Source organism: Kryptolebias marmoratus, linkage group LG2 (genome assembly GCF_001649575.2).
Source record: "Kryptolebias marmoratus isolate JLee-2015 linkage group LG2, ASM164957v2, whole genome shotgun sequence".
NCBI classification, from domain to species: Eukaryota; Metazoa; Chordata; class Actinopteri; order Cyprinodontiformes; family Rivulidae; genus Kryptolebias; species Kryptolebias marmoratus.
Genome location: NC_051431.1, coordinates 18,929,185 through 18,951,804, shown reverse-complemented (window position 1 = coordinate 18,951,804; position 22,620 = coordinate 18,929,185). Strand labels below are relative to the sequence as shown.

At 42.3% G+C, this 22,620-nt stretch overlaps 1 protein-coding gene across 1 annotated transcript; it reads left to right on the top strand.

Annotated features, from left to right (window-relative positions):
* The first annotated feature begins 2,873 nt into the window (after positions 1-2,873).
* On the top strand, positions 2,874-22,288 carry golim4a (golgi integral membrane protein 4a). The gene is made up of 16 exons (XM_017424024.3): positions 2,874-3,574; positions 12,601-12,675; positions 12,846-12,895; positions 12,973-13,026; positions 13,119-13,269; positions 14,194-14,276; positions 14,455-14,538; positions 16,798-17,004; positions 17,093-17,380; positions 17,477-17,763; positions 18,250-18,320; positions 19,322-19,395; positions 19,624-19,833; positions 19,973-20,035; positions 20,190-20,276; positions 21,203-22,288. The coding sequence occupies exons 1-16, from the start codon at positions 3,388-3,390 to the stop codon at positions 21,356-21,358; spliced, it is 2,127 nt and encodes a 708-aa protein (XP_017279513.1). The 5' UTR covers positions 2,874-3,387; the 3' UTR covers positions 21,359-22,288.
* The last annotated feature ends 332 nt before the right edge of the window (positions 22,289-22,620 follow it).

Below are 22,620 nucleotides of genomic sequence, written 5' to 3'. Positions count from 1 at the left end.
TTCCCCCCCAAAGAAACCCCCAAAAGCTGAAAATAGGCGCAGTCCTGGTGTACGAAAAAAGCCTGCGAAAAAAGCCCCAAAGTGCTGGCTTCAAAACCAAAGATGTAGAAACTGGTACCTTCAGAAAGGTTAATAATGTGTGGGGAGGTTCAGTTCAGACTCAAATTTCTAGAAAATGTATTGTTAGTCTTAAAAACTAAGAAGGCAACACAGTAGTTCAAGCCTCAGCAAGTGAACAGTAAAGAGTAAAAGTAAATAATGACTAATTAAAATAAAATAGTTAAAAAATATAGATAAACCACGTCTTCAGTGATCAGGTCCAGGTTCAGAATTAATAAAATACAGAATAAAATTGTATCTCCACTCAGTCACCTTTAAAATGAATTGAGTTTAGTGTCAACACACTTGCGGGACATGTTAATATATTTGATATGAATATTAGTCATTTATCTTCAAGCTCTGCTCTTATTTCGGACAGTTTCACAGAAAACCTAAATAGCTACAAGTATGTTTGACTTCCTTCTATATTACTTGTGTTGCCTGATTGTGGTCCACTTCAAAGAAATTCACATAAAAAATATATTTATTAAAAGTTAGTTACAAACAAGAACTGTCTTTGTGTGTGTGAAGGGGAGGTGAAAAGGACTGGGTTTGCTTATACAGAATGTATTCCAAACTGGAAGACAACAGTGATGTTGAGCTAAAGACACGTCTTGGCTCTAATGCAGCTATTAATCATCAAACTGGGAGGTTTCTGTGGGCTCACAGTGCCAGAGAGACTTCTGGGTACAAAACACCGACATTACTGACTAGTAGAAGAAAGAAGAAAACAAATTTTGTTGCATGTTTGGTCTCTTTGAACGCAAGATAATTTTATCCCCAACATTTCTTTGTTGAAGTAAAGCCCCACCACAAAAAAACAAACAAAACATTTACTTCTATTTAAGATTTACTGCCAATGGCTTTGTATTGTTGGGGTTCACCCCAGTGAATTATCCACTCACATGGGCGGAACATCCCTAATATACAGCTGCGGTCAGATGTTTCCATACCACTCCTCATGGGCGTGAATGTCACTTTAATTTTGGGCTTTTATTGATATATTTGAGCCGTTATTCCTCCAGGGTGGGATGATTATGCAACGTGTAACTTCCATGATTTTTTGTTTTTTTTTAAGAAACAAAGACTTGGGTGCACAGGTTGAAATTTATCGGGGATTTTCTCTGATCTACACAAAGTCAAAATTATATAGACTGGCTCAATTATATACATATGTCTCATTAATATTTGGTTAATTGTTCCTTTGCCAGTTGCACCTTGACCACTCTTTTTGTATCCATCAACAAATGTCTGGTGAAATTCTGGCTGAATATTTCCCCGTTCTTCTTGTCAGGATTGGTAGAGTTCATTTAAATTAGTTGTTTTTCTGGCACAGCTCTGGCTTTTAAGCATAGTTAAAAAAGAATCTATAGGATTGAGGTTGGAGCTTTGGGAAGGCCATTCTAGAAGATTAATATTAGCTGGTTTATCCAATCAGAAATCAGATCTGCTGTGTGTTTGGGATCGTTGTCCTGCTGAAACATCCAAATTTGTCCAGGTTTCCAAGTTTTGATTTGATGTGGAGTTAAAGATTTTTGAGGTTGTCCTCCTTCTTCATTACCTGCTCAGTGCAATACATGAATACCACACCATGATGCTACCACCACCGTGCTCGATACAGTAGTACATTATTCTTAGGTTTTAAAGCCCCACCTTGACTCCTCCAAACATATTTCGTGTCACTGTGGCAAACAGCTCAGTCTTTGTCTCGTCTGACCATAAAAGGTTTCTCCGGGTGGCATTTGCTTCGTCCATGTGGACAGTCGAGCCTGAAGGGTGTCATCTCTGTAGCAGGAGAGTCTTTCTGGGTCAGCACCCTCTCAGTGCACGGTGATGATGACACTATGAACAGTGACTCCGATGTCCCAGGCTTGAGCCTTGTTGGTTCCTGGCTAAGAGAACTTGAAACATCCGAAGCAATTTCCTTTCAACTGAGGGGGACAGTTTGGGTCTTCTTCTGAACCTTGGCAAAGTGGTGACATATCCGGATAACTTGTACTAAAATACAGTTGTTTGAATGGATGATCTCTGAGTTTTAAGTTGTTTAGAAATGGCTCAAGAAGATCTTCCCAACTTTTATGTTTCTTCTTGGATCTTTGCTGAGTTTCTTGGACATTCCTATTGTTCTGAGCATTAGTCAAACAAATTCTTTTTATGCTGGCAAAGAGAAACTGCCAGCTGCAGTCAATCATGGTCACTGATGAGAAGTTAATGGACCTAATCAATCTAAAAAAGCTAAAAGAAGTCAAACACTGATTGTTGTTGTTGTTTAACTCTTTTTGTCTGGTAAACATTCCTTAATGACACTCTCAGGAGAAACGACTTCTCACAGCTGAACATTATCCAGACAGAAAAGTACCCTCTGTTCCGCCCTGTCCAGTCGGTGTTCCTTACTTTAATTTCTGAAAGCTGGCAACCCTAAGCCTAACCTAACCCTTTAAACTTTTGTACCTGTTTGGCGCAAACACACTGAAGCCAGGTGAATTTACCTGAAACCCCACCCTGCTCTGAAAACTATCGGCACAGTTACGTGTAACATGGTCCTTGAGTCAGGACCGTTCAAGGGAGCTTTCCCGGGTCTCACCTTTGCGCACAAACACAGTCGAATTACAAGTTTAAAGGCTGCTGTTCTTTCGGTGTTCGCGTTAAACTTGTAATTTGAGTCTGCTGAATGTGTGTAAAGGTAAGACCCAGCCCGCTGCTTTGATGGAGGTCTGATGTGACCAATGGGAGGGCGGGAGAGGGGCGCTCTGTGACCGAGGAGGCGGGACTTCCTGCGGACTTACGGCTCGATGGCAGCGGGCTCCTGCCTCCCTGCTCGGCTGACACGTAACTAGAATTAAAGGTACTTCGGGGGGGTTTCGTCCCGGACTTGATATTTTAAAAAATAATATATATATGTATATATATTTTTAGCAAGCTTTTAACTGAACTGCGCTGGAAACACTCGGGTGTGTTAAAGGAGGAGCGAAGGAGGCGAGCGAGAACCGTCAGACCTCCGTTTGTTTTTCAAAACAGGACTTGAAATCAGACAACTATTAAAAAAAACAAAACAAAAAACCAAGTCCGAGCGGCTACTTTGAAGTCTCAGCGGAGACTAAGGCTGCGTTGAAGAGAAGACAAAAAATGCACACGAAAGCAGCTACTTAGCGCTGGAAATGCTCGGGAAAGTAAGAGGAGGGGTGTAAAAAAAAGAGAGAGAGAAAAAAAAGTTGAGTCGGGAAGTTTCCAGCGGCAGAGACGGGGCTTTCTCGCTCCGACGGCGGGGAGGGCTGCGGCTCCAACATCATGGGGAACGGGGTGTGCTCCCGCAGGCAGCGGAGGATCTTCCAGGTCCTGCTGCTGGTCACCGTGGTCTGCGGGGTGATGTACGGCGGCATGATCTCCTACGAGACCCACAGACAGCTGAGGAGGACCGAGGCGATGGCACTGAAGTATCAGCAGCACCAAGAGTCCCTCTCGGCTCAGCTCCAAGGTAAACACTGGCGGAGAAGTGATTGAATGTTGGCAGGACGGAGCACCTCCGTCTGACCAGACTCCACTAGCGAAACCAGGAATTAATCGGTTTTGTCTCCGCTGGCAAATATGCACATACTGTAAAGTAAAGTTTAGATCTCAGTTCGACTTTTTACTAACTACACTTCAATTCGGCAACCAGATGAATACTCAGAAAATACGTTTTAAAGAATTTCTCGTATGATTTTGACCAAAATACCCAGGAAGTTCTTTGCATAAACAAAAAAGTGACCTCTTTGCTGATTTTGAGCTCGCTTACATGTGTATTTTAGTCATCTATATTTTGTAGATTTAAACTAATATCTGCTTGTAGATTTAAACTAATATCTGCTTACAAAAAATAGTGTGATGAATCTGAGATACTCACTCATTAGTTGAGGCCTTGATTGTTTGAGCTGCCAGCTGCAGCTGAAAGACAATAAAAGCATTGTTTTATTGCTTTTGCAGCATATAAAATGTATGACGAAAGTGTCAAAGTGTCTGAAACTGTCTGTCCTCCGTTGGACCAAACAGGACCGTAACTGGCCCTGTGTTTGACCTCATCTGGCTTTCCTAATCTTTGGATCGCAGGTTAATCACCACAAAGCTCCTTCTTGAACAGTGCACAAGCTAAGTTAGACCACACACTTCCTTCAGAAGCTGTGTTTACAGTTGGTTGAGTCACACAGTCACGTGGCTGTCTTAACAGTGTATGTAACGCACCGGAGGTCAGCATGAACATCTGCTGATGCCGCCACACACATCTGGAAAAACGGAGCAGGAAATGGATGCGCTGTCGCTAGTCTTTTTCGAAACTGCAGTGAGGCACATTTATGTACCGCAGTGACATTTCCTGGCTGCTCACCATTACACACATGAAGGGACGGTTTGCAACAATCAGACATTGTAGTGAAAATGGTACTTTCAAAAACCAGGAGTTTCATAATTAGATGCTGTGAAAAAGCATTTGGCCCCTCACAAATTTCTTTTTTCTGTTTTACATCATCATATAAATATATAATTAATGTAAGTCAAAGATAACCTGAGTAAATACAAAATGCAGTTTTCAAAAGATTTGTTTATTAAGGGAAAAAAGCTCTCCTAATCAACTTGGCCTTATGTGAAATAGTAATTGCCTCTCCTTGTTAAATTGTGAATTAATTGAGTTTAGTCTCAGTAACCACACCCAGGTCTGATTACTGCCAGACCTGTAGAATCATGAAACCACTTAAATCGAGCCATTATCCACAAATGGAGAAAACATGCAACAGTGGTGAACCGTCCCAGGAGTGGCCAGCCGAGCAAAATTACTCCAACACTGCACCGATGGCTCATCCAGAAGGTGACAAAACAACCCAGAGTAACATCTAAACCTCTGCAGGCCTCATTTCCCTCAATTAAACCAAGAGTTTACCATTCAACAATAAGAAAGTACAACAAATATATCTTTGTTCCGGATCTCCAAGGCTTAAACCACCACTGACCAGAAAGAACACAAAGTCCTGTCTCACATTTGCCAATAAAACGTCTTGATGATCCTCAAGACTTCTGGGAAAATATTCTGTGAACAGATGAGACGAAAGCAGAACGTTTTGGAGGGTGTGCATCCCGTTGCATCCGACGTAGAAGTATAGCTGCCTTTCAGAAAAAGAACCTCATTCTCACCGTCAATATTGGTGGTGGCAGTGTAATGGTCTGGGCTGCTTTGCTGCTTCGGGACCTGGACGACTTGCTGCCGTAAGATCCTGAAGGAGAACGCCCGGCTCAAGGGCATGTGGGTTCTGCAGCAGGACGATGATCGGCAGCACAGCAGCAAAGTTCCTCCCCGGCCATGTGGAAGAACTCATTGTGGGTTGATTGCAGGTGTTTCTGCCAAGGGTGACACAGCCAGTCACTAGGATCGGGGGCAGTTACCTTTTGACACAGGGCCAGGTTGGTTTGGATAGCTTTCTTCCTTTAATAAAGGAAACCAGCATTAGGAGAAAAAAAAAATCACGTTCTACTTACTCAGGTTATGTGTAAGTGTGACAACAAAAGCAAGAACAGAAAGGTGGCGAATACCTTTTTCACAGCACAACACGTAGTGGGAAGCAGATCATCTAATTAGAGTTTGCTGCACTTTTTGCCATAAATTTGCACATTACTACCTTGTGACAAGGTAGTAATGTGCAAATTCAAAGTGACAGTCACAAGGAAGAACGCAAGTTTTCTCATGAAAACAATAATCAAAGAACAAAACACTGAGGTGATTTACTTACCACCAACTTGTTCAAATCTCAGGAGATTTGACTCGTTTTGTTGCACAAATTAACATTTTCAGGAAGTTCTCTCAAAAGTTTTCTTAGTTTTTCCTTTTTTTTTTAACATCATGGCATGTGCAATTTTAATTTTGAATGGCTGCTGCTCTTGATGAAAGCGTTAGCTGTTTTTGTTTTATTGTGCAGAAGCAAAGCAGGACGAAGGCTCTAATTTGCAGCAATAAAGCCCAGCCCAGCCTCCCGGACAAAGATAGGTCTGTTGTACTTGATAATGGATTTAACTTCGCGTCCCAAGCACGTTCTTCAATTACAGATCCGGTTTAACTTCCTAAAACTAAACACTGTGATCTAGAAATCGTTGAAACGGTATTTAATTAAAAAGCAGAATGTAATGCGCAATTTAAAAGTTTCAACATGTGATACTATTTTGTGGAGCTGTTCAGTTTACTTGAAGTCTGAACCTATTTGCACTTAACTGCATTCTGTTTGTAACGCCATCTTATATCAGCATGAATTTCTTCAAAATTAAAAGACTATTAGTGGAAAATCATGATGCTATAAGGGCAACATTAGGTTGTTTATAAAGCACACTATTTAAAAATGATGCTGAGTTAGTCCTGTTTGTAGCACTGACCTGAATGGATTGAACACATCAGCTTGAATTTAGACTGTTTTAAGTTTTTTCTGCTTTTCTTAGTAAAGAAACATCAATTTAACTATCACCTGTTGTCATGAAAAACAAGGCGATAATACAATTGTGTGTCTGTGTTCGTTTCTCTCTCTGTCTGTTACCAAAATATCTATATCTTGTGAACCACTCGATGGGTTTTAATGAAACTCAGAGAGTAATCATCGGCTCCACAACTGATTTAACTTTTGGAGTCGACCTGATTCAAGATGATCGTCACAGCTGTCGACCTCAGCGAACACCAAAATGCCCATAACTCAGTCTGTGTTATAGATATTAAGCTTAAATGTGGTGTGGTAGTAGCTGACATCCATCCACATCACATGTTTTTGAGTACTAACAGATCATGTAAGATCTTTGTTTCAGTCTTTGTGGAAGTTAGCAGGTGGTACAAATTCCTTCAAGGAATGCTAGTTCAATTTATTACATTATCATTCATGAATAGTAGGGACCTAGATGTTCACTGTATTACACGTTTGTTTGCTCCTTCCACCTTTTGCAGGCAGTTTAAACAGCGATGTGTCGTAGTATCCTCCTTGATTTACTCTGCTGGTGTAAACACACTCTTCCGCGCTTACAGGATGTTAGGTTTCATGTCACGCCATCGCGCCATTATGCCCCGCGTTTAAAGTTACCAGCTGGGCGGAGAGCCTTTCCCCACTTTCAGAGCAAGGTTAAATGGCTTATCAGGAAGTCAGAGAATGTGTTTGGGGCTTTAGCGCAAACTCCGGACCCGATCATCTAACACAGCCTTTAATCCACCCAACCGGCAATCATCTCTCGATGCCCCCCACCCCCACCCCGCTGCTTTGTGGAGCAGACGGCTCGCAGATCTGCCCTTAAGCTCCAACCTGCCGTGTGTGTGTAAGAGTATAGGTCTGCTCATGAATGGAGATTGTTGCGTTTTGTTGCCAAGATAAAAATGACAGGCTTTCCTGTATGTAAATCAGTGGTTTTGTCAGCTTTCCTAGATCTGCAGAGATTAGGGTGCTTTAGGTTAACGTTTCACTAAATGTTCCCGTTTTCACTTCCCCAAGCTGGTGGTGTGAGAGACGGAGTGGCAGTGCTACGTTATGGTTTGAATGCAGTGGGCTTGCTACATTTTCTGTGGCTGAACTTGTGAACTTGCGAACCGCACCCACAACTTTCATTGTAAGTTGATGGAGCAATCAGGCCAATCGCAAGGCCCGGGTCTTTTTGATATCTGCAGCCATCAGTTAAATGCTGCCTCGCTCTAAATTCAGAGCTTGGCCACGGCTTGTGGGTCGCGCGCCAGCCGTATTGATTTCCTGTTACACTTTGTAACAACAGGCTGGCGATTGTTATTGATTTTAAAAAGGGTTCAACAGGCACTTTGCGGTTATGCAAGCACTCTGACAAAATGTGCTCCTTTTTTAATTTCACACTCTCACAGACCTCGGGGCTTCTCATTTTTAGGCCCAAATTAAACGAACTCGGCTGCAAAAATTAGATCAGTGCTCTCCGCAGAACTGGAAATGCTACAGAGGAGATTAAAGGCCTAGCATTCCTTTAAGGACAGCATGTTGCCAGAGTTCCCACCTAAAACCATCTTCTACTGAGAAGAGGCTCAGTCCACCTGGCAGCAGCGTTTTGTGAATATGAAAATGTAATTTTGTTTGTTTGTTTGTTTGTTTCAGTCTTCCACCCACACAGAAATGCTGTTTCTGCCACAAAACTGTGATTTTTGGAACAGAATTTGCACACTCAAAGTTTCTAGCAATTTCAAGGATGTCCAGATGTCTTTGCCTTTCAATCTTCACACTGAGTGTCGGTGTGTTACGGGTTAACATCCCTGATTAAAGATCTACCTGAGTGTGTAACATTAACCACCACATGGTTGAAAGAAAGCAGCCGCAGCTGCCACAAGAGCAGGAAGCTTTGAAACCTTTGCACGAGCTTCTCGTGTCAAGCTTCTGTGACGAGAAAGCGTAGAAATGCAATCTAAACTAACTTATTCAGGTGCCATAAGTAATTAAAAACATCATTTATGTCAAATAACCACTAATACCTTTTTCGATTCCAAGATTTTACTTTTAAGCACGTAAATTAAAAGGAAAAAAAACCTTCTACCAGTCGAAATTGGACAAATACACCAGCTGCAGCTTGAGATGAACAATAACTTATTGCACCTTTTAAGCGTTTATTTATCAAAACTACACCAAAATGCAGAGGTAGTGTTTGAAATAAAAGCTAAGTACTCTTCATAGTTCAGTAGCTTCATTAACTCCAGAGTAAATGTCTTCGATGTGGCCCCGTTTAGAAGAACTGAAGCATCTGTTTTTTTTTAGTGTTGCTTCAGATTAGTGAGGTTTTCAGACATTTTTTGATCAAAGCTGTCTGAAACTCCCACCACAGGCCTAGTTTTAATAGTCCTCTGTGTGTGTGTGTGTGCACGAGAGACACTTTTCGGGTCTACGTAAATGCAGTGAAGAACATGTTTCGCTTCTCTTAGGGAACAGTTCTCGGTGTAAAACGGGGTCGGCGTGTCAACGAGTTAGTCATGAATTGTGTCACGTTCTGCCTTGAGACCAGAAGACATCATAGTGGTACGATGTGTGTTCTGTTTACATAACCTGAACCTGCAGATGTTGCTTTCTGTTTATGAAAAATAGAGCAGGGACACGTAAATCTTAACCCAGTATACCCTAAAGATGAACAGTCGTCCTTTTGAAAGTGAAACGTTTGAGACTGGACTCGTTTTAAGACGACATCAGTCCACGTTGGGCCCAGCGCCGACTAGCTGTTGGCTCTTCAGTCCATTCAGAATCCAACTCTGTTTCTCCAAACCGAGCTCGTTCAAAGAGCTGTTTTAAACAGGTAACCTGCTTTATATTAGTTAGTTTTTTTTATCTGTAGTTGTTTCTTTCCTCCTCTGCCTCTGGATATATGTGCTCAAAACAATTTCTAGTCATTTCTGCTTGCTGTCATGGACGATAAAGTCTGATGTTGTGTGTTTACTACGTTCTGTGGAAGTAAGTAAGTGAGGATTCAGGTCATTTTAAACCCCACAGAGCTCCAGTTTCAGCCAGTTCTTGGACCACAGATTGTCCCTTTTTTCCACTCTTGAACTGATAGCCACTGGGACAGTTTTCTCAATGTGTATAAATATCTTTCTCATTATTCTCCTTTTGTGTTTTCTTACTGTTAAACTGATGGGGTAGATTGTCCTTCTCATGCTCATAAGTGTGCAGATTACCATTTAGATGCTCCCAGTCTCTCTTTTTGCCACATCACTTGCCTACAAAGTGACTTCCGGACCTCCACCCAGTGATTTCAGTTTGATCATATAAGCTTGTGGTTGTGTGCTCAGCCTCTACGCTCCTATCAAGAATGGTGTCCAATGTTGTCATAGAGGTCCGTCTCGGTCCAAACCTCTTTAATTTTTTGGTCTTACAGCTGACAAATTTATTTCAGCACCAGGGACATGCCTCTCTGTCCTCTGTCTTTATGAATCTCTTGTGAGAACCTCTTATCAACACATTAACACACCCATCTCACACTTAATTTCCACTTTCTCGCCTGCTTTGCTTTGATATTTACATAGATGTAACCTTTAGTGCTTCCGCTGTGGTTTCTGTCAACTCTGAAGCCTGAATGTTCAGGAAAGCTTTGTTTTAGCTCTGATTATTTTTTCGTAGGTAACCTATCCTCCTCAATATTACAGTGGCCGTGGAACTATCAAAGCTTACCTGTACCAGCGGTTCGTTGAGAGATTTGTTGAGTCTGCTCAGTGGAAATATGTGCTACATCATCAGGTTTGTCGCTTCAGCGGCAGAAGGAAGTTGGGAATCCTCGCATAGTGTCCGTCTCTTTTTTTTTCTAGTTAATCATTGGATATCCACATGTTGGAAACAAGGCAGACAGTTACAGTTTGACCAGAAGTTAATTTCAGGTAAAGTTCCCTGCCGCCACGATGGATTTCCGTCTTCTGTATAAATGAGAATGTTTTTTTGTGGTAGTAGTCCAGTTAAAGCCATCTGAACTAAATGATACAAAGATTAATCTGACGCTGCTTCCAACACAAGTCTCGTCCGGAAGAGAGATTTTCGCTGTGTTGGTAGGTAAGCACTAAACAACGATGGCGTCAAGGCAAACTATATCCAGGTATTTCCTTACTCTTTACCATTGTGTGAGGAAAATATATATGCAGAAGACTGCTAGTGCCGCCCATTCCGCACTACGACATTGTCAATTATTTAGTTTACACAAGGAGTGAAAGCAATAAACTCGTACAATCAGGGTTTCTACAGATTTGTAAAGGATGTCCGAACTCTCCATGTTAGTGAAGTTCTGGTGACTGGCAGGGTAAATAATAGCAATGTCATACACGTACATGTAGTTGTACCCTGTGTGCTTCAATCCGTGTAATTTATTCATATTAGAGGATCATGAAAACCTGACCCTTTTTTCAAATGAACTACATTATTTTTATGTATCCTCTTCTCTTGTAAGACCTTAGAAGGAGGGGTGTGAATGTCCATCACGGACTTTGTGGAGTGATATTATCTTTTTTTGTTTATGTTTTTATCATATAGAATTTTAATAATTCAAGAAAATTTAAGGTCCCTCTCAAAATTTTGTTCTCTTCCATTTTTTAAAAATTCTTTATAAAATTTCCTACAGATTGTTGCTGCCTGTAATCGGCTGACCGTTGGACTTGATCTTTCACAGTTTTTTACACATCATCCTCTTGTAAAGATTCTTGGCATGGTGATTATTTATTTTTTTTTTTTATAACTGTTATCGCACAGAACCATAAAAGCAGGCACTCGTAATCGCTTGTGTGAGTGTGTGTGTGTGCACACACACGTGTGTTTATCTGTCTGTTAGCAAAATAACTCATGAGCCACTGGACAGATATATTGAAACTCAGTAAGTACTCATTGGATGTACATCTACAGCTGGTTAACGTTTGATGACCGCCACAGCCAGTCAATCTTGACAAATCCCAAAATGGTTATAACTCAGTCAGTGTGACATAAATTGAGCTAACATATACAATGTGGTAGTCGCTGAGGGATAGACAACGAGTGCTAACGTATTATGTGAGACTTTGTTTCAAACTTTGGCATTCAGGCGGGTGATATGCATTCCTTCAAGAAATGCTAGTTTCTTTAAATAAAGTCATTGTTTCTAACTTTTAACCGATGTCAAACTTGAGCTTCTTGGAGCTTTTCTTTTACTTTTTCTCCGGGCACTAGTAGTTAACAGAAGTTTCTGAAGAGCCGCTGAATCAAATCTTTGTAATAACTTGTATAAAACATGAATTTTTTCTTTTGTGCCGTTGTTATGGAACCTTACAGGAAATGTCAGGCCGCAGTCGTTGGATTGGGTTTTCCAATAGGTTACATCTCCAGTCATTTATAGCAATACGGCTTTCGAAGGACACAATGAGCTCGTATATGTTAATAATGTTTGTTTCTGACTTTTTTGGAGAAAGATTTGATGTTTCCTTAAAAAGAGATGGCATTTCCTCCTGGTGGTTACTGCGCAGCTCTGTGTACTCTGATCAGGTGTTGTAGAGTCATTTTACCAGAAATAGAAAGGCCTTAGTCAAGGGAAATTATACTTAACTTTAAAAAAAAATCAGCTTTCTCACAAAGACCCACTTCATACAGATTTCACCAGTGTGTGTGAAGTAGACACCAGCCATCAGGTCACAGCACCTCAGAACACCCCCCCCCCACACACACACACCCTTCGGCAGCCCCTCCATCTGCAGGATTCTCCTGAGAGAAGATTTCCTGAGATCACGGTCGGGTTAAGTAAATATCACGCCTGGCTGTCGCATCAACCATAAAGTTCACACCGTCTCTCTGTCTGCCTCCCTGAAACAGGCGCCCGGGTTTCTGTGAGCTCGTGTTTTTATGGCAGTGCACTTTTTATTTATTTTTGTGTATTAAAACCCCCCGTGTTTGATTTTTCCTTACACTTGGGCCTAGCAGACTTCAAAAAACACTGACTAAATCTTTACCTTCCCTTTTATTTAAGTTTTTTTTGGTTTTTTTTCCCTCTTCCATGTTATTTGTTTTTGTGCAGTGGTGTATGAGCATCGCTCCCGGCTGGAGAAGTCTCTTCAGAAGGAGAGGTTGGAGCACAAAAGGGCCAAAGAAGGTGAGGAAAAAAATCATCTAAACTTAATTCTCTCTATGGATTCATTGTAGTGATAATTAACATCAGGCTATACGTGTTATAACTATGAGTTGAATGCATACATCTGTAATCTGTAATCCCTACAATTATTATTTTCGTTTCAAATTCAAATGAATTTTGTTGTTTTGCAGATTATTTGGTTTATAAAATGGAAGCACAACAGTCGCTGAACAAAGAGAAGGTATGTTTTCGTGCTTCTTCTCTGTGTGTTTGGACTACAGAGAGCGGTTTTTAACCCTGGCTTTTCTGTTCAAACAGCAAGATTCCAACAGCAGATACAACTCTTTACAAGTGCAGCATCAGATGTTAAAGGTAACCAGGAGCCAAACGCTCCCACCAGTGTGCCCGCGCCCGCGCTCGAGATGTGGTGTCGCTGTTAAGCCCTCCTCCTCTGTTTGTGTCAGAATCAACACGACGAGCTGAAGAGGCAGTACTACGACCTGCAGGAGCAGCACCAGGTGCAGGGCGAGGACCATGGCCGGCTGCTGGACGAACACAGGGAGCGCTACAGTAAACTGCAGCAGGCCAAACAGATGGAAATCACCCAACTCAACGGTACCGATGAGTCTTTTTATTATTATTATTAAAAATACAGCTGAGTTCAGCGTGGATGCTCATCTGATTAGTTGGAATGTACGGCAGAGCTTCCATTTTGGACAGTTTCCACTCCTAATAAGTAAAAAGATCAGTCAGTGAAGGTTTCACACAGAAAAACCTTTTTCATAATCACTGCATCTGCCAGGGCTCTGTTGCAAACTTTTCAATTTTATGGATCCTTTCATTGAGTTCACACTTTTTTAGGCTTGACTTGTTTGGCAGTGTTTATTTTTTGGAGGAGGGAAAAAAAAATCCGAAACAAAGATTCGAATTGAGAGTTTGTGGCCACAGGGTTGCTGTGGTTATACTTTGTTTTGCACAAAAATCCAATTATGAAACATCAAACTTTGAGAAAAGAATGAACACAGAAAACACTGAATGTGATGCACATCTAGTAACATTTATTTACTGTAAAACTGACTGAGTTGGAGCCATTTTTGCGTTTGCTAAGATTGCTTTGCTGTGGCGGCCATGTTTAATTGGATTGAATCCAAACGTTAAGCAGTCATAGCTACACGTCCAGTAAATACTTTCTGAGCGACTCGCACACCTTTTATGGCTTTTTATGGCTGCAGGTGATAATTATGAAGTGATTTAACCGTTTGTGGTTTCATGGAATTGAAATGTATGTCATAACAGAACAATATACGCTCCTAATTACCGGTAAAAGGATTTTATTGTGTGTGTTGTTGTGGTATTTTAAGTGTATGTGTAGGTGGATGGGCTTGTCCATGAAATAAACTTAAAAAAATTGACATTGATGCCCATTTTTAACGTTTTCTTATGTGTATGAAGAAGCCACTAACACAAAGTAGTTCTTCTGATTGTTTCACGTCTGTTGAAATCTGAGGCTTTTGTTAACGCGTGTTGTGTTTCTGACAGATCATGTTCACAACCTGAGAGAGGAAAATAAGAAGTTGAGGGAAGCTCACCATGACATTCACACAAAGCTCCAGGATGCACAGGTGAGGAGGAGTCAGACAGGTTTGTCTTGCCTCCGTTGTGCAAGTCTGCTCAGGTTTCCTTCTTCTAAAGATACATTTAATTTACATTTTGTTCAAAGCTATTTTCCGGCACAAAAAGCATAAGTTTGCCGCGGACCTTCCGTGACTCTTAAGCGTTTGCTTTCTGCTCCTGGTTCAGATCAAGCACCAGGACCTGAAGGTAGCCCACGACCAGCTCGCACTGACACTGGAGGACCACAAGAGTGCGCTGGCTATAGCTCAGGTGAGGAGCCGACAGCCTCATGGTTTCCTGCAGTCCTGCAACACAACAGCTGATTAAGAGATTGTTTTTTTTAAATTTTCTTTCATCTCGTTCAAGAAATCCAACCTTGCAGTGATAATTTTCTTATTAGCGCAGAAAGTGTGTATTTCAGAACTGTACAAAATGCGGAGGATGCCAGAGGTGCTGGTTGTTGTTTTTTTTCCAGTAATTATTTTTCCCTCTAGAAACACATTTAATAACCTGCAGAATGCTTGACTGATTCACTGAGCATGCTGCCTTCCTCTCCGTCTTCAGCGACAGACATTCACTCACTCAGCCTCCTCCTGTTTCCTGCTGCTCTTTCTGTCTGCTTGCATTTGCTAATTGGTTTTAGAGCCTGTCCTGCTTTCCATTAGTGCTGCTGGTTGGACACCACGGACACACTCTTTACTTTGCTGCAGGGTGGGGGGTGGGTGGGGGGTCGGTTTAGTCCGAGCAGTGCGTAGAAAACACTGAAGCTAACCAGCCAGAGAGCTACAAACAAGGCCAGCTGAGGCAAGACAAAGTAACAGGAGGAACGTTCAGATTTTGTAGCCCTAACCTGGACACCTTATTATGGTATATGAGCTGAGAACACAATCATTTTGAAAGGCCTGTTACTTTTTGATTAAACTAAATGTGTTAAAATGTTGTAAAACTATGTTTTACTGGAACTCCTGCTCTTGTCCAGCATCATCATCAACTTTAGTTGTATAGAGCTTTAACGCCAGCCACAGCTGGCGTTAAAGCTCAATTCCAAACACAACAGAACGACATACCAGTAAAAATTAAGTAAAATCTAGTCTCAGTGGGGTTGAAGGCCAATGAGTAAAAATAAGTTTTGCTTTAATTTACAGTTCTGCACCTTTTAGCTTCTGTTCTCATTGTTTTAACCGTAACAAGTCAGTTTCAGCTTCTTCAGCAAAGTCATTTGGCGCTCAGCATTTATTCCGCATTCTTACAAAAGATGTGGTTTTGAGTTTTTGTTCTTGTTTTTGCATAATGACAAAGTAGCTGTGTCTTAAAAAAAAAAATGACGGTGTGAAGAGCTCTCACTGAAAGCTGATTCTTTCTCACATTTAACATCGCGCAGTGTTCAAATGGGTTTTAGGATCGGGTTAGAAAGCAATAATTTTTTTGTGGATTTAGAAAAACATATGGCAGGGTGCCGAGGGAGGAGCTGTGGTGTTATATGAGGACATCTGGAGTGGCAGAGAAGTCTGTTAGACTGGTACAGGACATGTATGAGGACAGCAGGACAGAGGTGAGGTGTGCTGTAGGAGTGTCAGATAGCTTCAATGTGGAAGTGGGTCTGCATCAAGGATCGACTCTGAGCCCCTTCTTGTTTGCTCTGGTGATGGACAGACTAACAGATGAGGTCAGGCAGGAATCCCCATGGACTATGATGCTTGCAGATAACATTGTGATCTGTGGTGAGAACAGGGAACAGGTGGAAGAGAACCTGGAGAGATGGAGGCATGCACTTAACAGACGAGGAATGAAAGTCAGCCGTAGCGAGACAGAGTACATGTGTGTGAATGAAACAGGCAGGTGGAACAGTGAGGCTACAAGGAGCAGAGGTCACAGAGGTGCAGGACTTCAAGTACTTAGGCTAGACTGTTCAGGAAAAGTTTGGTAAAAAGGTGAAAAGTTTCCGGAGCGATTTGTCTTGAACGTCTGAATCACAAGTTCCGAGCCCTTCGCTTCCTACCTGGTGTTACAAAGTGTCCCGGCATGGATGAAGTTTGAGATTGGATCTCACTGTAAATGCAAATAAACATATAAATCACAACCAGTGCTTTGGTGGACATTTAGTTCTGAACTCAGTTGCTATTTAGGAGCATCCCTTGCATCTAATGCAAGCCATCTTAAGAGTTGCATACAAATTATACCTTAAGAAAGTCTTAGTACTTTCAGTTTTTAACTCTACTTAATTTTACATTGTTATTGAGATGGTATTAGTTGGATTGGAGAAATCACTGGGCTGTTTTTGAGAATATCCTGTCATGTTTATGTGTCTCACTATTATTAAAATATAAACCATCATTCTGCAGTTTAGTGTAAAAATCCTGCTTTTAGACACGCACATAAATCAATGGTAATGGTGTCAAGCGACTCATTTGGGTTTACTGTGGCTTTTACCTGACTGGAGACTCTGTTCTTTAAACAGTTGTGATCATATCGCATCACAGAGGTTTCCCACGATTTACCCTTCCTCCTGCCGTGTGCTGCGCTCTCCAGGCACAGGTGGATCAGTACAAGAAGCTGAAGGAGACTCCAAACGGGGCACAGCCTGAGCAAAACCACGTCCGTCAGGAGCTGCAAATAGTGACCGTTCCACCCGTGCCCCACGTCTATGAATCCCAGCAGAATGCCATCTCTGAACAGAGTCACAAAGAGAAGCACGCGGAGGAAGATCCCCGGGCTCACTGGGACACCAAGTCGAGGGTAAGTGTGAGGTCTTTGTGCAGACGAGCCTGAGGGAACAGTATACTGTAAACGATATCAACATTTCTCTCGTGGCTTTTCTTCTTAGTTGGACCATCAGGAAGAGGAGAAGGAGGCCGAGGCCAGATCCGACATTGTGTCTCACCCCATTGTGTCACAGCCCGCCTTTTCTGAGAGAGAGGAGGATGGCGAGGGAGAGGCGGAGAGGAAGAGGGAGCTGGCAGAGGAGGAGATGGCTCAAGCAGGGCAGCCTCAGAAGCTGGAGGAGGACCTGGACCAGCCCCCAGATGAGCAGCTGGAGGAGGAGGAGGAGGAGGAGGAGGAGCAGCGGCTCGATGAGAATGCCCTGGACCGAGAGAGACGTCAACCACAGCCAGTAAGGACTGCTTTACACAATCCTGCCACGCCTAAACTGAGACTGACACTCAAAAGTTGCGCGCATACACATTTTCCTCTTGGTGTGACCCGTAAGGACCCCCGCGCAGAGCTGCATCAGGAGGCCCAGCTGCAGCACCAGGCTCCAGCCCAGGGACACCAGCTGAAGTCGGCCTACGAGCAGCAGCAGGAGCAGCAGCGTCTGGAGGCTCGGCGGGCCGAGGAGCGCAGGCAGATGCAGCTGCGACAGGAGGTCCTGCAGGCCCAGAGGGACAAGGTCCTGAAGGAGAGGGAGCAGAGGCTGAGGGAGGAGCAGCAGAGAGAGGAGCAGCAACACAAGGAGGCCGACAGACGGGAGCAGCTGCTGAGGGAGGAGCACCAAAGGTTAGACATGGAATCAGACAGGAAGTGACTTAAGAAAAAAAAAAAACAAGTGCACCAGTTTTAATTTAATGAGAATAAATTGAATTAAACATGATGTGTTTCATCTTCACGTCATTTGCTCAGAAACTTTAATTAGACAGAGAATCAACTGCTGGTATAGACTGACATAGTTTAATTCATTAATTAGAGGAGAAAATTCCTTTCTGCTAATCTAAATTGTTTCATTTTCCAACTCAAATTATTCTAAATGACTGTGCCGATTCAGAGAAACATTGCTGTGAAATTCCTATAAATCTGCAAGAACAAATGTGTCTTATTAAAGAGGAAGTGAAACACCCGTGACATGCATTTAAATATTTAATGAATACTCAGCAGACAGCTGTCAAACTAAGACTGCAGCAGCGGTGTAAAGAGAACAAAAACAAAGGTGTTTTTGGGGCGACTTCTGGAGCAGAGACAGTTCTTTTCTTTTCACACCGTCTTTAGGAAGAGGACAGAGTACGAGAATATGGACAACGGCATTCAAGGAGAAGATCATCACGCTAACAAAGAGGAAGGTGAGACAAATACTCATTAGTAAATACTTGTTGATCAGCATAAAGAAACTGAGTGTAACTTTGTTTACATGACCCTTTGGTGCTTCTGGTTTGAACACGTGAGGATATGAGCACCATTGTCCATGTTGGAACCACTGCTTCACAATTTTTAAATTATCATACAAACAAATAAGTGAAAACAAATGAATGATTGCATCTTTTGTGAATGCATTCTTCTTAAATAACAGTAACATTTAGCAACATTAGATTTCCTGTATTAGACGTGATGCTTCTGTAAACGGTTGTGTTCAGTCGCAGTGCGAGGATCTGTACTGTTGTCTTTGCAGCTCTTTTGTGTTTCACTTTTAGTCACTTCATATATACCTGGACTTACTGAGGGGTCTCTTTGTACCCACCTTGGCAACAGATTATTTCGAGCAATCTATACAGCTACAATCTACTCATCTGTTTTGCATGTGGTTGAGATTAGAGCTGGGTAGAAAAAGTGGTATGCAAAATTTAGGCACGTGGGTATGAAATGCTAACACAAGGTGGAGGTCACATTTGACTCCAACGCAGGATATCAAATGAGGGTACAAAGTTCCAGAGCTGAGGGAAAACGCAGCTGAACTAGTTCAGAGTGGAACGGAGCGGCGCAGTGGAGCGCAGCAGATTTTATAAATTAAGAAAAGGCTTCAGCGGTGCAGCAGAGGGGAATTTACAGCTAATTTTCCACTTTCATAGACCCCGAAATGCTAAATAAATAATGCAAACTGTTTTCAGTAATTTTAGGGCATAAATGAGTAGTTTTATGAGATTAAAAAGTCAAAAATAAAATGTGACTTTAATTACTAGAGATTAGGCTTTTATTGGCTTATTCAATATCCTGAATCAGATCTGAGCTCAAATGTAGCTCAGAGTGTTTTCTGAATGATCATCTTGAAGCCTGATGCAGTCACAAAGCCGTACAGTAGCAGCAGGGTTGGTGTATTGCGTTTTGTTCATGTATTTTCTTTATGCAGTGAGAGGAGTTCACATGTTACATGAGGAGGAAGAGGAGAAACGAGAAGCAGATCACGGGGTGCCACCACACCAGGTGATTTTTAGCTGCCTCTGTCAGTGAATTTATGTTCTCATGAATTCATCAGTCTATAAAAACATATTGTATTTGTCTGTCCATGCACACACCTACAGTTATGTCACATTCTAACCTAATTTGATGCACTTGTTCCATATTTATTGCACCATTTCCACTTTGATCTTCTTTTAGTCGGCCACTTTCGTCATCTCTAGGATCGGACTCATTCCCTCCGATTTTCTGCAGGTTGTCGTCGAAGGTGAAGTGGATCCCAAGGACGACCCCAACAACCAGGGAGAGGACGAGTTCGAGGAGGCAGAGGACGAGCATCCGGCGCACAGGGGTGCTGAAGAGGAAGAAGAAGGGCCGGAAGCGGAAGAGGAGCCGGTAGCGCCTGCTCAGCACATCAACGCTCACCGAAGACCCGGAGCGCCCGCGGTGGAGGAGGAACTGGTGGTGAGTAAGGGGACAGGGATGCAAAAGGAAAAAAAAAAAAAAAGGAAGCTCCAGAGGTTGCAGCAGCTGGAAGTGGGCAGAAGGTTGGAAAGGTGAGCAAGGAAGGATCAGCAATGATTTGGGATTTGTGCGCTTTCAGATGGCTGGTAACCCAGATCAACAGGAAGACACACTGGATGACCAGTACCAGGAGGAAGATGAGGTAACGCACGCTCAAACTAGCCCCAAACATCAGTGTGTAGAAAACTAAACTTCCTGCGAGCATTCTGTCTCAAACTGACCCAAACCAGCCGGACAATCATCCATTTGTGTTTACGACATTGTAAGTATGTTGTACTGACGTTATCCTCCTTAAGGCCCAGGAGGACATAGCTGGTGGACAGAAAAGAGAAGAAGAGGAGGGAGTTGAAGAAGATCCATATAATGAAGAGAACGCAGATCAGGTGAGCCTCCAGCTGTTAAAAAAAAACAATGAAATGACCTGCATCCTTCAGCAGGCCTTTAACAGACAGATAACAAACACACCTCTGCTAAGAGACAAGTCCGATTCCTTCATTAGTTTTAATTATATTGTGATGTAGGATGTAGACTTTTTGCTGTCATCTCGTTTGTCCCAGAGCCAGCATCTAGTGGTGGCTGAGGGAACTGCACCCTTTTCTTCCAATTAGAGCAACATGGTGAAGCTGATAACTATCAACAAGATCACTTTCACCCCAAACCTGGAGCATCTGCTTTTATTCCAAAGGGTCTATTCACAGCACGCTCACTACTTAATTTCCAGCGTCACACCGTTAAACGGAGCATCAACAAAGCAGATAAAACATAAATATGACATAAATTCTGTTTTCCTGGCATACTGACGGTGCGGGGATTCACCGGTGCTCGATTGTGTCTGTGCTGCATCCATGTAATTTGAGCCGAGCCCCAACAAGTCGTGGTAAATGAGGTCAGCCAGGTGCTGAGTCCATTAGCGTGTTGGGTTCTTGCCTGGGCTTGGTTTATTTAGTTCGTCTTCGATGGAAATCTGTAATAATGAAGTTTACATTCAAAACAAAAAAATTACACTGAAGTTAAAATAAAAAAAGGGAACTTAATTTTATGAAAGCAACACATCTTTGCTGGATTTGACTTTTTATGATGTGCCAAATGTTTTCTATTGGTGAGAGGTCTGGACTGCAGGCAGGTCACTTCAGCAGATTTTAGTCCAGACTGGACTGTTTCTGCTCTCCTCTCCTCTCCTCTGTATTTTAAACCTGAGTGGAGTTTGAATCTCCAGCTTCATAAGTATCTGAAATATTTACGTTCACCCATGTTTCCATGAGCGTGTGTGTAAAGGCCAATAGATCACGTCTCGTGCTTGTGCCCTCAGAATGATGGGAAAAACCAGGAGGGACCACGAAAGGAGGGGAACCACCGAAACGGGGCAAAGGACAACGAGGAGGAGAACTACGAGGAGGAAGAGGAGGAGGTAGAGGAGGACGCGGCTGGCGGAGATAAGAGGACCAATCGGAGGGCAGAAATGTAGGACGAGCGTACAGCTCGGCTGCTAGTACGGCCAATCAGGTCTGTCCTTCCGAAAGGAATGAAACCAGTGAAACACTCAGAGTTCCACTAAAGGAACTCTGGAAACTTGGCCTGAAAGATCGGGAATGAAAACACTACACTGTGGAAACGGACACATTTTTAAACGGTTTAAACTATTTACTCTGCATTTCCTTTTGGTATTTTTTTTTAAAATCTACATTCCTGTCACGTTTGCCTACATGTCCAGCTGGTTCAGTGAATGTATTTTTATCTGTGTGCCATCTTTAAGTGTGTATAAAAAAAAAAGCAGATGTTTTATTTTAATGCTGTCCTCTTGTTCAGGCCTTGTTTCATTTTATGCAAAAGATTGTATTTGTTGTTAATTTTACACCATACATTCCAATCAATCATGACCTTTTTTTTCTCATTTTGTTATTTATTGCTAATGGAAACAACTCTGACAATCAGAAAAGGTGTCACCTTTTTTTTTATCATCCCTGACGGATGTAGTTTGACACGATGACTTTATCCAGCTTTCCGAGGCGGGCTCGCCGGCGCGCTTTCACAGGATTTTTCTGCAAAATGCCAATCAAAGAGACATTTCTGCTGAAGCCTCTGAGTGCTGAGCGTCACGCTGACATGTGCCTTTTCATTCATGGAAACTTCCTGCCTGTCCCAGCCATTTTACCGTTTAGGAAAGAGTTTTCACGTGGCGGGAGGGAGACAAGCTCAGGCCTCTTTCCAGTCAGCTGCTGGTGTGAATTAGTTCCACAGATCGAGCGCAGTTTACTGCAGGACCCTTTCAGCCTACTGTACAATGTAAAGTAAAAATATTTGTAAATTTGTACACCTGTTATATTTGATACAAAATGAGGGATTTTTACCGCGTTGAACCATGTTGGGTGTTTGGAATAAAAAGAATACAGGTAAATGTGCCGTCGAAGTCTGTCTTTGGAAGAAAGCTGGGAGAGATTGACAAGAATCGATCATCCGTGGAGTCGCTCTGCGTGTGTGTGTGTGCAGGGGTGTATTGATGAATCAAACCCAGTATTTCCTTTATGTTTTAATCTTTCTACGCCTTCTTGAACCAAGTGAAGGCTTTCTGAGTACAAGCAGGGTTGTTTTTTGTTTACATTCAAACTAAAACATGATTATAAATCTCTATTAAAGGCCTAGCAGTTCAAGAAGGACCCTGCGTCGCCCTCTGCCTTTCATGCCGGCCTTTTTAGACTCTCATCATCTTGTTGTTGTAGCCGTTTTTGA